General features: G+C 53.8%; 3 protein-coding genes across 3 annotated transcripts; 2 read left to right on the forward strand and 1 right to left on the reverse strand.

The window, feature by feature from the left end:
* Positions 1-6,425: 6,425 nt before the first annotated feature.
* Positions 6,426-8,818, forward strand: ASPACDRAFT_116625 (putative NAD+ kinase). The gene is made up of 6 exons (XM_020196000.1): positions 6,426-6,640; positions 6,710-6,797; positions 6,849-6,893; positions 6,971-7,949; positions 8,014-8,290; positions 8,352-8,818. The coding sequence occupies exons 3-6, from the start codon at positions 6,870-6,872 to the stop codon at positions 8,533-8,535; spliced, it is 1,464 nt and encodes a 487-aa protein (XP_020058018.1). The 5' UTR covers positions 6,426-6,640; positions 6,710-6,797; positions 6,849-6,869; the 3' UTR covers positions 8,536-8,818.
* A 1,141-nt stretch (positions 8,819-9,959) lies between these two features.
* Positions 9,960-10,896, forward strand: ASPACDRAFT_59342 (trafficking protein particle complex subunit 5; the record flags this gene model as incomplete). The annotated part of the gene is made up of 2 exons (XM_020203437.1): positions 9,960-10,282; positions 10,401-10,896. 2 exons carry the CDS (start codon positions 9,960-9,962, stop codon positions 10,894-10,896), a joined length of 819 nt encoding a protein of 272 aa, XP_020058019.1.
* A 471-nt stretch (positions 10,897-11,367) lies between these two features.
* On the reverse strand, positions 11,368-12,909 carry ASPACDRAFT_1887297 (microfibrillar-associated 1 family protein; the record flags this gene model as incomplete). The annotated part of the gene is made up of 1 exon (XM_020198452.1): positions 11,368-12,909. One exon carries the CDS (start codon positions 12,907-12,909, stop codon positions 11,368-11,370), a length of 1,542 nt encoding a protein of 513 aa, XP_020058020.1.
* Between the last annotated feature and the right edge of the window lie 209 nt (positions 12,910-13,118).

Below are 13,118 nucleotides of genomic sequence, written 5' to 3' on the forward strand. Positions count from 1 at the left end.
CAAGACTCTATTCCTGAAACAAACACTGGGATTGGAGATTACCCAAACAATCAACAATTGATCGATCTGCATGGTGCCCTAGCTTCTCCATAATCCGACCGACGCCTGATTCATGTACTCGGCTCGATTCAGAAACCAGCAAAGTAGCGGTCGCCGCCCGGGAAACAGAAACTCAATGCTGTATGGAGTAACCTTGGCAGGATCGACCAACGACCAACTGCTGACTGGCCTGTACCGTAAGGAGGACACGAAGATCGCAGTTTGGCGGGTCTTTTGTCGTCTTCAATCACGCCTCTCACCACGAGTCACAAGAGTGAGATAAAATGTCTTAGCTTCGTCGCCTCGGTTGTTCGCACTTTCAGTTGTTTATTGCTACGTACTATAATCCCTAGTAGCACTAGCCATTAACTGCTCCGTATAGCATAGTGGCTTCGTATCAGGCCCGAGCGCCCTTCCACAGGACAAGCGAAATACACATTCAGCGTTAATCGAACTTGCCCATCTGTGTGGCATGGAAGGCTTCGCTGTATATCTGATACACCATTTACGATGCCAGCACGGTATGCGAGATTACTGGTTGCTAGTCCCAGAGCCTCGCAGACTGCAATGTGTTGGTTGTCAGGTTCAGTCGGCATTCGAGCCTCTCGGCGACTACCTTGCCTCGCCAAACGAAGGAGAACAAGAGGCTCATGCATGAGGCTGCGGCTTGAGCTCAGATCAATGACTGCAGCGTTGTGGTTGGGTCGATCGTGACACCACAGCAAGCTGCACCGTCCATTGCTTTGCTTGCACTCGTGATGAATTTTGACCGTACTAGTGTTCGAAGCTAATCAAATCCTCGCCATCTCCTCAATGACACAGCCCACTGGCTTCAACAACCCTGTTCTTGCTGCCTTCGGCTTGAAAAGGTCCTAAGTCAATATCGACACAAAGCTCTTCGTCCTGAACTGAGAAACAGTAGCCGACCGCAAGCCATGGCCAACGCCACGATGTCTGAAATCGGCATATACGCACAACTGGCTCTTGATCAACATCCTGGCTCTGTCTGATTACGTAGGAGGCCCCAATGTACCACTCAGGTGGGTCCCCTCTGAATAGGATGCCTCCAGCGATAAGGTGCAGCACACCAGGAGAGTCCAGGGCTGTCTGGCGCCGCTGCTCGGACTTCGGACTTCTGCACAAGTCAAATGGGCCGGCATATACACTATAAGCTGGATGTCTTTAAGAGCCACCAAAGTACCATCAGCCCCCCTCTTGACAAGACAAACAATAATTGGACTATCCGCGTTCAACGGTATCTTGAGGAGTTACAGATGGGAAAGGCTACTACGAAAGGCAGGTATCTGCAGGTTGCCATGAGTCAAATGGCATACATACATAGTCCATGCATGCATGGACGGGGACCGAAATAAGGTGTTTTCCGCTCAACGAATTATGTTCAAGGAGAGGGAGGGAAGTAGGATTATGCCCGATGGCAGGCTAACTGCGATCCTCCGAAAAAGACCAGACAGGTCAAACCCTCCCTTGTCTCACCAAGAGGAGAGCCCCTTTATCTTCAGACGATGCAACCACATAATCATAGGAAGGTAACGTTAATGTAGGGTAAAGGACAGATATGATCGACAGTGGCCTGAATGTAATATATGTCCTGTACGTTCTCACACTGGACGCCTGACCATCATTGCTCCATAGGTCGGTGCCATGATGGCTGCAGCATTCTTGCTATTGATTAGTTATCATTATTGCATTGTTCAGATCTAGCTAAGCAGGGTCCCCAGGACTCGAGGTAACACAGAATGTGGTCGGTGCTTAGCTTTGTCCTACATGTCATCGGGCCAGTAAGGCGCAGCCAATGAATGTTCCATACTACCGGGCAGGGGAGTCTGGAACCCTACCAGGTGCAGTACCTGGTTCCCCAGAAGGTAAGGTAGTGCCTGCCAGGATCTATTCGGATTCGGCCTTACCTTGAATCATGAAGGATGATGTCGTCTAAGGTACCAAAAATGGGTGCATTATATGTATGGAGGGGCCGGGGTGGAATGGCTGTCAGGCCACCATTCACTCTTCAGTGTGTGACTGTGTCAGGCATGCATAAATTGATGCGAACAAGGGGAGAGTGAGCAAGTGGATTGCGGAGACCACCTGACCGGTTGAGGATTAAGTAGAGCTGACTCCGTACTAATTGATGACTTAGTATCAAACTAAGCCAGGAACAGCCTTGAACCGGTGCACATTGCCTTAACTAAGGGCGGTTGCTCCAGCCTAGTTGCCCCTCGGGAGGGGCTTGAAGCTCAAGTCACCATCATCATCATCATCATCATCACCACTTTCACCACTGCACTACGGTCACCTCCCTCTTCGTGATGTATCATCGTCGTCACACTTGCCTTGAAAATGTCTCCTCCGCAGATGCTTACGCGATACAACCCCCCGTAAAGTGGTCTAGGAATAGGAATGCGCCTGGTTGTTTCACTCACTCCCAGGTTCCTCTGGCAGCAAGCCGAATCTAGTCAGCCGTCGCAGTGCCGTGACTAGACCAGTCACCACTGGGTGGGAATTGCACCCATCTTTTGATTCAGCGGATCCAGAGAACACGATGCTAGCGACGTGACTGCCATTGCAGGGCAACCGCGAAATGGGGACGGGCGCAGAAACAAAAGAGGCAAAAAGAAAAAAGAACCGCATCCAAGTGGAAAACACATCCACATTGACAGATCACTATTTAAGGATCAGCCGTAAATCACACCAGAATCGACGCACCGTGACCCGAGTACAGTCAATGATAGTCGCCGCGGTCCCACCAATGTATTACCCAAACAGGCAAGCAAAGTCACAGGGAAACTGGAACAGGAGACCACTCCTCCACTAGCACTGGATACTGGATTGTTCGTGTTGTTGTTTCTTGTTGGTTTTGCTGCTGTCGAGCAACGCGAGCTGTTGCTGCTGCGGCCACTGCTGCTTAAGATCCTGGCTGCAGTGTCGCGGCAGATCGAAGTGGGGAATCGAACTTACTCTCCTGTGTCTCGTTCCCCGTTTGCCGCAGCGAAAATTTTGCCTTCTACTAAGCTCCTGTACTCCCGTACACCGCAGAACGAGGGGGGAATTAGCTGAGGTTTAATTTCCTCTTTCGCTTGAATTTTGCCCCCCCCCCCCCATCTCCCCAATTTCCTCCCCGTCAGCGCCCATCACCCAGATTCTCGGACCCTCATTTGCGAGAAATTATTCTCCATCGGCATACAACGGGGTTCGATAACATGGACTCTATGATCATGCTCCACTTTCTCTGAGCGACTAACTACCAATAGTGACTGTCTATTTGTAGGTAAGATGTCTGACCGTTGTGGTGGACCAGCCTAGTGTGTTCCATTGAGCAAATAATGCGCCAGCCCATCCACCACCATCTTGTCAAACTAAGGAGGGGCAGGCCCACTTTATCACAAAGCCAGCCAGTCTTGCCATGGGATCTGTATCTCAGGCTAGTTCGGGGAGGGGCTTGGATGGTTACGGATAGTCGGCTCGCTCGTCAACAACCAGAGAGACACTTGGTCTAGCGGTAAAGCCCAATAACCCTACCGGAAGCGGTAAACTGTTTGACGATACGGAGGAGATGAATGGATGTCTCTCAATCCTTTCTCTCTCTACGCTTGATAGTCCGGCCCGGAGTCATGCGCTGCACTGGAGACTTTCTCAAGTCTTGGGTTTCAGACTCCCTCTCGCGTCTCTGGCAGGCCTTGCTCTCACACCGCGCGCAGTCTGTTCCACTTCCGAGGTCCATGTCACTCATTCACCTCCACTTCGACTCGGATTAACCTTTGACGTGGGCTGTGTTTTTCGATGCTTTAACCGATTTTTACTACTTCTCTCCTTTTCCCTTTTTGCCGGTCGTCTCCTTCTTCCAATCTAGGACAGGCCAGTCGACTCGGTCTAGAGGATCTTTCGAAGCAGTCCATCATCGTATGGGCAACCGTATTTCATCGGCGACTGGACTGGAGTTCGGAAAGCCACATGGCTGACTATGCGTCCCGCTTCCAACAAGTGGTCCACTCGTCTGGGACTCTTGCTGATTGATTGATTGATTGATTGATCGTTTCGCTGCCGCCGCTTCTGGGGTCGGGGAGAAACGATCATCAAGCAAGCGACTGGCGGACCCAGCCTAAAAGAAACAAAACATGGAACGAGACACGTCCGAGAGAGATGTCGACGAGGGTTCAACACCTCACTCCCTGATCTAATCCCAGTCCTTGTGTTTTGTCCCCATGAACAGACCTAGCTGTACAGAGTGGGAGGAGAAGAAGAAGTAAAAAACAAGTTTTGCTAAGGTCTTGTCGGTTCGATAAGTTGGTAGATTAAAGGTCAACACCCTGGTAATCCTCCATCTCTCTCATCTGTAAAGTGTAACTAAACGAATGAGGGGCAAATGAAATCACACGGGAGCCGCGGGAGTCTCAAGCAAAAGCAGCAAAGCTGCAGAGCCAAAGTAAAGCAATTGAAGTAAACTTAGTCTAGTGATTATTTTAGGGCAGTGGATCCCGGATTATTCGGTGGCTGGCAACATGGCACGTTGTCGGTGGTGATGATCGCTCCAACACTATTCTCTTTTCACTTCGGTAAATCGTTTTTTAAAATATTCTTTTTTCCCCTTTTTCCAACATTGGATTGAGAGATAGAGTCTGTCTATAGTATGAGTAAAAAGGAGGAGTGGCTGACCGTGGCTTTGGACCGCTCCGCCCAGGGCTAGATCTCGAACCTTAGTCTGTTGAGGGAGTTTATTGAACCTTCCCTAAGTTATCCTATAGGCAGAAAGGCTCAAGGATGTTCGTTTCTCGTTTCTTGTTAATGCTGTGTTCTTCTCATGACGACTTCCCAGGTTCCAGCTCATTCCTGGGAGCCCCCCGAGAGAGCCCCGGGCAACGCTCGGTGGGTTGTTCTGGACTAGGCCATGTGCCGTGTGCTTGAATCTAATGGCTTACAGTGTACGGAGTAAGTTAGGTGAATTGGGGGGAAGGAAGACGTTGCAACAGACGATCGATCAATCAATTTCCATTTTCCATGTCTTGTCTCGGTGTCAGGCTGTGGCTGGAATCTGTTCGGCTCCCTGCAGATCCCATGGTGATACGGATGATGACACAACTCAGACACTGCCTAACAACTACGGAGGACGGAGGACTCAAGCAACTTACCCTATACGTCAAGAACTCAGTATCTGAGAATAATGCAGGTGGTTATCGACTATTATCCGGAAGAGACAATGGAAGGGAGGGGAGAGGAAGAGTGGAGTAATGCCGTGAACGGACTGCATTGATCACCATGTGGTTCAAGTGGCAACTTCTTCCTATCTTCGCATCCTTCCATCCATCTCCTCCTTTTCCCATGGGGGCATACATATCCACCTTTGATTGTCAACCAACAACCGGATCCCATTTTCTCTCTCGCTATCCATCTTGGATCCAGCACTGCCCGCCTGCCTTGCCCATCCGTCTCCGATTTCCCGCCTGTGTTCGAAACCACCGAATGGATTTCTTTTTAGGCATCACCATTAACTCTGTAGTCTGTCCGTCTGTCCCCCCTTCGGAGAGCGGAGCAATCGATTCCCCATCAACGTGAGACAGTATGCGCGTCTCTGGCGTTACGTGGACAATTTTTGTTTGGCCATGTTACTATATACGTGTATGTGTTGACTGCCAATATGCCGAAATCCTATCGACGATAGCCTCGTGTTCTAATTATAACGGGCGGTTCGCACCAAGTTCGGTTGTTCCCCATCCAGCTGCCGAGGCGTATGCGATTATCTTGACCACTGGTAAACAATTGCTTTGGCCAGCCAGTCAACCCCAGTACATACCCCAGGTTCATGGGTAGGTGGCGCTGTAGTTGTGATTGTGTATTCTGCTATCTACCTGGTCACGCAGTAGGAGGAAGCAAGGTCTCTCTCTCTCTCTCTCTCTCTTTCTCGCTTTCTGATGTGTAACGTGAGATGCCGGCAAAGCTTGCTGGGTTGAGCTTTGAGTATTTCGGAGGCTTAATGGGGCCCCCATGCTTCAGGGTCCTGCTAGGGAAAACAGAAAGGAGGCTTTTTTTTTTTCTCTGTCGGGGTGTGTTTTGAGGCTTTTTGTACTCCATGCGAGTACTATGTAGAATGGTTGACTTGTTTATTTGTTCTTATCCATGTATCCTGCAAGGATACGTTGAGAATTGCCCGGGTGTGACTCCTGGGGTAGAGTCATCGATATCTGGTGATATTGCTTGTAGTCGGGGTCATGGTTGATTTGTAGATGCTAGGGACTCAGTTGGGTGTGGTATTCGAGCTTGTAATTTGGAAGATTCAAATTGTGGTTGAACATTGATTCTTGGTGTAGGACAATCGATGCACATACCCCAACCCGGTGCGGAGCTACCCGGTGTCAGAATATATATATCGGTCAACCCGAGAAATGCCCAGCACGGACTCAGAGGGTTGACATGAACACACCGAACTCTCCGACAAGCATTAATGTCTCCCCTGACTCCATCACAGATACTCTACATAGCGCTAGACTACAGTTCATCGCCATAATCACCATGACCACCCAGCATAAACCATGTTTTCGGTCGCGTAGCAGTCAAGTTTGCCGGAACGGTGCAACGACGTCATAACCCGCAGGTACTCCGATTCCGATCGCGACCCTCGACTTCGACATCAGTCGATTCCCAGTATTGACAGACTCTCCAGTCTCAAAACACTAAACAGGCCGTTCGAGTTTCACGAAAAGGCCTTTTGAACCGCGTCGATGGATCTGAGTCCGAAGCAAGTTGGTGCTGTACGTTCTTCAATTGCTGGACACGCCACAGGGAAGCTGATTTGAATGTAGGATGGAGGGCTAGATGGCGAGATGGACGATCCGAATCAGCTGGAGGTATTGTTTCCTCCCACCCCAATCAACATGAAGCAATGGAGCGAATAGAGCTGACCGTTTGTGATCAAAAATGCCAGGTTGTACTATACCCCGAGTCCAGCCATCGCCGCAAGTCGTCCCTGGTCATGGCGGACGACCCCAACACCCGCCCCAACCTCTCGTTCCCAGATGAAACCACGGCATGCTTCGTCCATTCCCTGATCGCGGGCGAATGGGGGGACCCGACCAACCGGATCAAGGAGATCAAGGGCTACACGGCCAAGGACAACGAGGCGTTGAACGAGGAGGGCGCGGCCGCCGACGAGGACGACAGCGGGAATGACATGACGGTGGCCGAGAAGGCCATGATGCAGTCGCGCCACCTGACCAAGAAGCAGCTTTCGGACATGGCGTGGAACGTGCGCAAGCTGTCGAAGAAGCTGGACAGCGTCAAGCTTCGGCTCACGGTCAAGACCGTGTTCCTCGTGACCAAGGCCGGCGACCAGTCGGTCATCGGCTCAACGCGGGAGGTCGCCCGCTGGCTCCTGTCCCAGGAGCGCGACACGCCGTACATCGTCTACGTGGAGAAGCGCCTGGAGTCGGACCCGGAGTTCGGCGCTGCGCAGCTGCTCCGCGACGAGCCCTCGGCGAGGCATCGCCTCAAGTACTGGGACCACGACCTGGCCGCGGAGCGCGCGCACCTGTTCGACTTCGTCATCACGCTAGGCGGCGACGGCACGGTGCTCTTCACCAGCTGGCTGTTCCAGCACGTCGTGCCCCCGGTGCTGTCCTTCTCCCTGGGGTCGTTGGGCTTCCTGACCAAGTTCGACTTCAACGACTACCAGAACACCCTGACCACCGCCTTCAAGGAGGGCGTCGTGGTCAACCTGCGGCTGCGATTCGAATGCACGATCATGCGGAGCAACCCGCTACCGGACGGCTCGCCGGCGAATGCCAGGAAGCGGGATCTGGTGGAAGAGTTAATCGGGGAGGAGGCCGAGGATACGCTGACCCATAGGCCGGACAAGGTTTTGCAAATATTGAACGATGTTGTCCTGGACAGGGGGCCCAATGCGAGTATGTTCCAATGCGATTCTGATGGCTACTACCGTGATCACTTGCTGACGGGGCTGTTGGCTAGCAATGTCCTCGATTGAGCTGTTTGGCGACGACGAGCACTTCACCACCCTCCTTGCCGATGGCGTCTGTATAGCTACGCCCACCGGGTCAACTGCGTACAACCTCGCAGCGGGGGGCTCTCTATCGCACCCAGATAACCCGGTCATACTGGTGACCGCAATCTGCGCGCACACACTATCATTCCGACCTATTATACTACCAGATACCATCGTCCTTCGCATGGGCGTGCCGTACGATGCCCGAGCTAGTTCGTGGGCCAGTTTCGATGGCAGAGAAAGGTGTGTGTCCTGCAGGCGAGTGCGACGGCTCCTGGGCCCACCGACTAACTTTTGAATATAGGATTGAACTACATCCAGGAGACTACGTGACCGTATCGGCATCACGGTACCCATTTGCCAATGTCCTGCCCAAGGGCCGACGAGGTGACGACTGGGTGCACACGATCTCGAAGACATTAAATTGGAACTCGAGACAGAGGCAGAAATCGCTGGACCCACCACATGAAGATAAGGGTGGTAAATAAGCAGCGGCCGTGAGGCTTAACCCAGAAATCCAGCGCTGAACGCATGAACAAAGATTATTTACTACGTACGGAGTACTCGACAACATATGAGATTCTACTTTTGTGTGGCGTTCCGCTACGATACATATGGAGAAAACTCGAAAAGGACACTGTATAGACAAATCCTATCAGTCCTAGATCATTATCTCATGTTGATAACAACGAAAAGCCGGTCGGTAGAATTTCTATGAATAATGGTAAACGACTCGAACGTTCTTTTTCTTGGGCTGTGGAGTACTGCGGTGAAGTTTTTTTCTCTCGTCTATCTAGTGTATGGGTCGGAAGGGTTACCGGGGCAGCCTAAGGATGTGAGGCTGACTATAAAAACCCCCTTCCCGCCCCGAAAATCTTTTCTTCTTCTTCATGCACCTCAACATCCTCAACATCCTCCTGCTGAGCGCGACACACACCATGCCAGCCACTTCATTCCTTGGGAATTATATGTGATTTCACTTGGAGACATGCAACAGTTGGAGGAGCTTCGAATTTACTTCGGATTCTGCTTGCATCATTCTTGACCTGTTTCCGCTCCGCAAGTCAATGAATGATGCGACTAACTCAATGGTAAGCTACCACTGTTTTTTTTCTATCTGCTTCATGACCAACGGCCCTTTTCCCCGGGCTCTTATGATGAAAACTTTTCCTACATTCGCAGTTTCCACGCTAGCCGTCGCCATGAACCCATCATATAGACGTGCTCTGTGCGCAATACTTCCTTGGATGTCTGACTTGTTTGGTCATATTGGATATTGAATTATCTCAAGTGCCATTTTCACGAGCGTATGCTAATCTGCTCGTGCAGTTTAGGTTCTAGTTTAGCTTTTGCAGTCTCTGACGGTGTCATTCATCGGAGAAGGGAAATCAATGAAAATTCTGAATATTCATCTGAAGATTTTTTTCGGGTCGATTCTCATGCTTGGTTGCGCTGTAGAATGTAGCTTGTAGTTTGTAGTTTGGCTCTTGTTCGTAATGGCTGTGGCTGCGTCGGGCTCTGGGTAGTAAGCAAGCAGTGACCCAGGAATGAGAGGTTTTTTCTTGCTCTGGAGGCCATCTCCGGAGCTGCGAAGCCAGCCGACTGGATGAAGCTATCCCCCGAATTGCGTCCCGAGCATCTGCACCTCCCCGTAAGGTCACTCCATCCAACCCAAGCACAAGCACAAGCACAACCACAATCACCAAACCACTCACACTTATACACCCTCCAAAATCCACACCTCCAAACGGCCAATACACCACCAGCATGAGACATTGAACCCGATCCTCTCGACAGAGACCTCCAGCCTGTCGATAATCCCTTTCCGCATGAATAGAACAAACCACCCTGCCACCTTAGTCCCCTCCCCTCCGACAATCCACAGACAACACAACACAAAGACACAATCACAATGGCCCAACAACCCCCGCGCCACGCCGCAATGCTCTCCCTGAGCAACAGCACCAGCATCAGCAACAGCACCTCCAACCTCTCCTCCACGACGACGATCAGCACCGAACGACCCCTCCAATCCCAAACCCACACACACCTGCCGACGCCCTCGCAATCCAGCACGGGCCTGCGCGTCCCCTCCAACCGGAAAACCATCTACGACCGCCATCTCAACCGCAGCCGGAATGCGGAACTCAGCCGGGCGAGCTTTGCCTTCCTGTTCGGCGAGATGGTCACCTACGCTCAGCGCCGGGTCACGGGAATTCAGGATCTGGAGAGACGGTGAGTAGCACTTACCCTTGTCCCCGCTGTCTTGTTGGTGTCAGGTATATGCATATATCCACTACACACATACATACGGCGAGAAACGGAAACAGCCACTGATGGACCGTGGAAACAGACTCAACGAACAAGGCTACCCGCTCGGCCTCCGGCTGCTGGACCTCCTCTTCTACCGCACGGTGACCGGGTCGAGCTCCTCGTCGGCGCTGTCGAGCAGCTCCTCCACCTCGGCCTCGCCGCCCAACCGGCCGCTCCGCATCCTGCCCCTGTTGCACCTCATCCACGGGCCCCTGTGGCGGCTGCTGTTCACCCGCCCCGCCGACGCCCTCGAGCACTCCGTCTCCCCCGAGACCCCCAACGAGTACATGATCACCGACAACGACCCGCTGGTCAACACCTACATCAGCGTGCCCAAGGAGATGAGCATGCTCAACTGCGCCGCCTTCGTCGCCGGCATCATCGAGGGCGTCTGCGACGGCTGCGGCTTCGAGGCCAAGGTCACCGCCCACAACCAGCCGACGGAGATGTGGCCCAGTCGAACGATATTCCTGCTGCGGTTCGGGGAGAGCGTGATGGAGCGGGAGAAGGTCTTGGAGCGGGCGGGGGTGAAATAGTTTGCGTTGCTCTGCAGAGGGGGCAGCCAGTGGGAGTGGGCCCTATACGGTTTATCGATGAGGGCCCACAGCTTATGACTACTTGCTGGGATGCGGATGGTATTGCGGTGGTGGGGATTTGGGGCATACCGGGTCACGTCTACGCTCTGGTATTGCTGGCTGGGCTGTGTGATACGCTAGAAGCGGATTTGATCTAGATGTGGCCGTCGGCGTTGCGGCGTGATGCTCCTTAAGCGAGGTCAATGACGAGGCGCACCGAGTGCACATCCAGCAAAATGTCTTCCCCTTGGTTGTGCACCTCGTCGAGATATGATACATGCCGCCATACGGAGGAACCTTATATAATACAAGAGGGGGAAAGAAACGTCGATTTCCCATATGCCAAGCTCCACCCCCCAATCCATGCTCTCAGATACCCAAGAACGCCAATAAAAATAGAAATACCATGTTCATTGCGAGCCGAACCCCCGGCTAGTCCGATCTCGCATCCTCTGTTCGTCTCCGTTTCTCTCGATCGTCGTAGGGCGAGGGACTGCGCTTCCTGCGACTGCCTCCATCCGGCCTGTAGCGGTCTGCCGAGCGATCGGGGCTCCGTCGCGGCTCCCTCCGATCCCCATACCGGTCTCTGCGAGGAGAGTAAGACCTCGACCTGGATCGCCGCCTCTCGCGCACCACCGACGCATTGGCGCCCGTGGGACCCCTGGGCCGCTCGTCCGGCATGAATCTCTCATCAGTAACCCCGAGCGGCGCATCCTCCCTCCTCCGCTGCCCGCCACCAAACCGGTTGCTGACCCCATCGCCAAAACGACCCGTATCCTCCGATCGCAGATCCTTGTAGCGGGTGCGCCCTTTCTTGCCCAGCTTCGTCATATCGCGGATCTGCATGTACTCCGGCAAGGTCTCGCGGGCGACATCGTCGACGAACCGGGCGCCCATGGCATTGCGCTGATCCAACCCCTCGCGCTCGACGTCGTCGCGGAAGAAGGCGCCCTTGTGGAAGTAGCGCTGCAGGTAGCCGGCCTGGCCGCGCGCGGCCTCCTTCTCCTGCTTCTGGCGGGCCAGGAACTCGCGGTCCTCGCGCTCGCGCTCCTCGGCCGTCAGCTCGCGGCGCCGCTCGATCTCCTCGCGCTCCTTCTCGGCGGCCTCGATCGCCTCGCGCTCGCGCTTCACGCGCTTCAGCTCGCGCAGCTTCCACGCCGCGTACTCGGCCGCCGGGTCCTTGCCGTCCGTATCGTCGATCGCCTCCTCCTCCGCGACCTCCAGCTCGTCGTCGTCCCACGCTCGGTTCGCGGCGCTGCGCGCGATCGCCTCCTTCTCGAGTTGCTCGCGCACAAGCGCGTCGGCTTTCTCCTGGCGCTGGGCGCGGCGGGCCTCCGCGTCCGCGGCCGAGTCGGCGTGATGATCCGGTTGTGCTTTGGTGTCTGAGGTGGTGGTGGCGGCGGCGTTGCGCTGGTTCTTTTTGATGAAGGTCGGCCGCAGGAGGATTCGGCGGGGGGTTTCTTCTTCCGACGAACTTTCCTCTTCTTCTGATTCCTCCTCCTCTGATTCATCCTCCACCTGCGCCCCCCTTCCCACCACCCCCCTAGAACCAGAACCAGAACCAGAAGTAGAAGTAGAAACCCCAGCTCCATCGCCAGCAACAGAGCTCCCCACTTTCCTTTCCTCAGCATCCCCCTCCTCCTCTTCCTCCTCCTCCGTAACAAACCCCTCCTCATCCTCCTCAGCTACAGCTTCCTCAAACCTCACTCCCTTCACCCCAGACGTAACCGCCGCCGCCCCAGCGGGAAAAGAACTAGCCTTGGGTGTTGGTCTAGCCAACGCCGCCGCCCTCCGGCGCTGCTCCTCGCGACGACGGCGCTCCTCCTGCTCTTTTTGTTGCTGTTCCTCCTCCTCATCTTCATCGTCCTCGTCGGACGAAGGCTCCTCGGCGATCGGTTTGCCGGGGCGGTAGCGGCTCGGTCGTTGCGGGTTGGCGGTCATGCCGCGGTGGTGGGAGGGGAGGGGGGGGGGCATGGTTGCCTGCCTTGAGGTGGGTTGGCTTTTGTGTGTGTTGTGATGTGGGTGGTTGATCGGTTGATTGGGGTTGGAGGAGGGTGTAGTTGCTGGTGAATAAGGGACCTTGTAATGCGAAGCTGGAGTATAGGTGGTGTAGTGTCGAGTCCAGCCAGAAAGTTAGTTAACTTTACCCGGGAAAGCTGCTTTTCCAGGTGCGTGCAGAGTGC

This window comes from Aspergillus aculeatus (genome assembly GCF_001890905.1).
Source record: "Aspergillus aculeatus ATCC 16872 unplaced genomic scaffold ASPACscaffold_5, whole genome shotgun sequence".
NCBI lineage: Eukaryota > Fungi > Ascomycota > Eurotiomycetes > Eurotiales > Aspergillaceae > Aspergillus > Aspergillus aculeatus.

What these genes read in the sequence shown, in the direction of transcription:
- ASPACDRAFT_116625 (XM_020196000.1), top strand. Translation starts at nt 6,870, where the DNA reads ATGGACGATCCGAATCAGCTGGAG. An exon ending in ACGATCCGAATCAGCTGGAG is followed by an intron (nt 6,894 to 6,970) that starts GTATTGTTTCCT and finishes CAAAAATGCCAG; the next exon opens with GTTGTACTATACCCCGAGTC. An exon ending in AGTTTCGATGGCAGAGAAAG is followed by an intron (nt 8,291 to 8,351) that starts GTGTGTGTCCTG and finishes TTTTGAATATAG; the next exon opens with GATTGAACTACATCCAGGAG.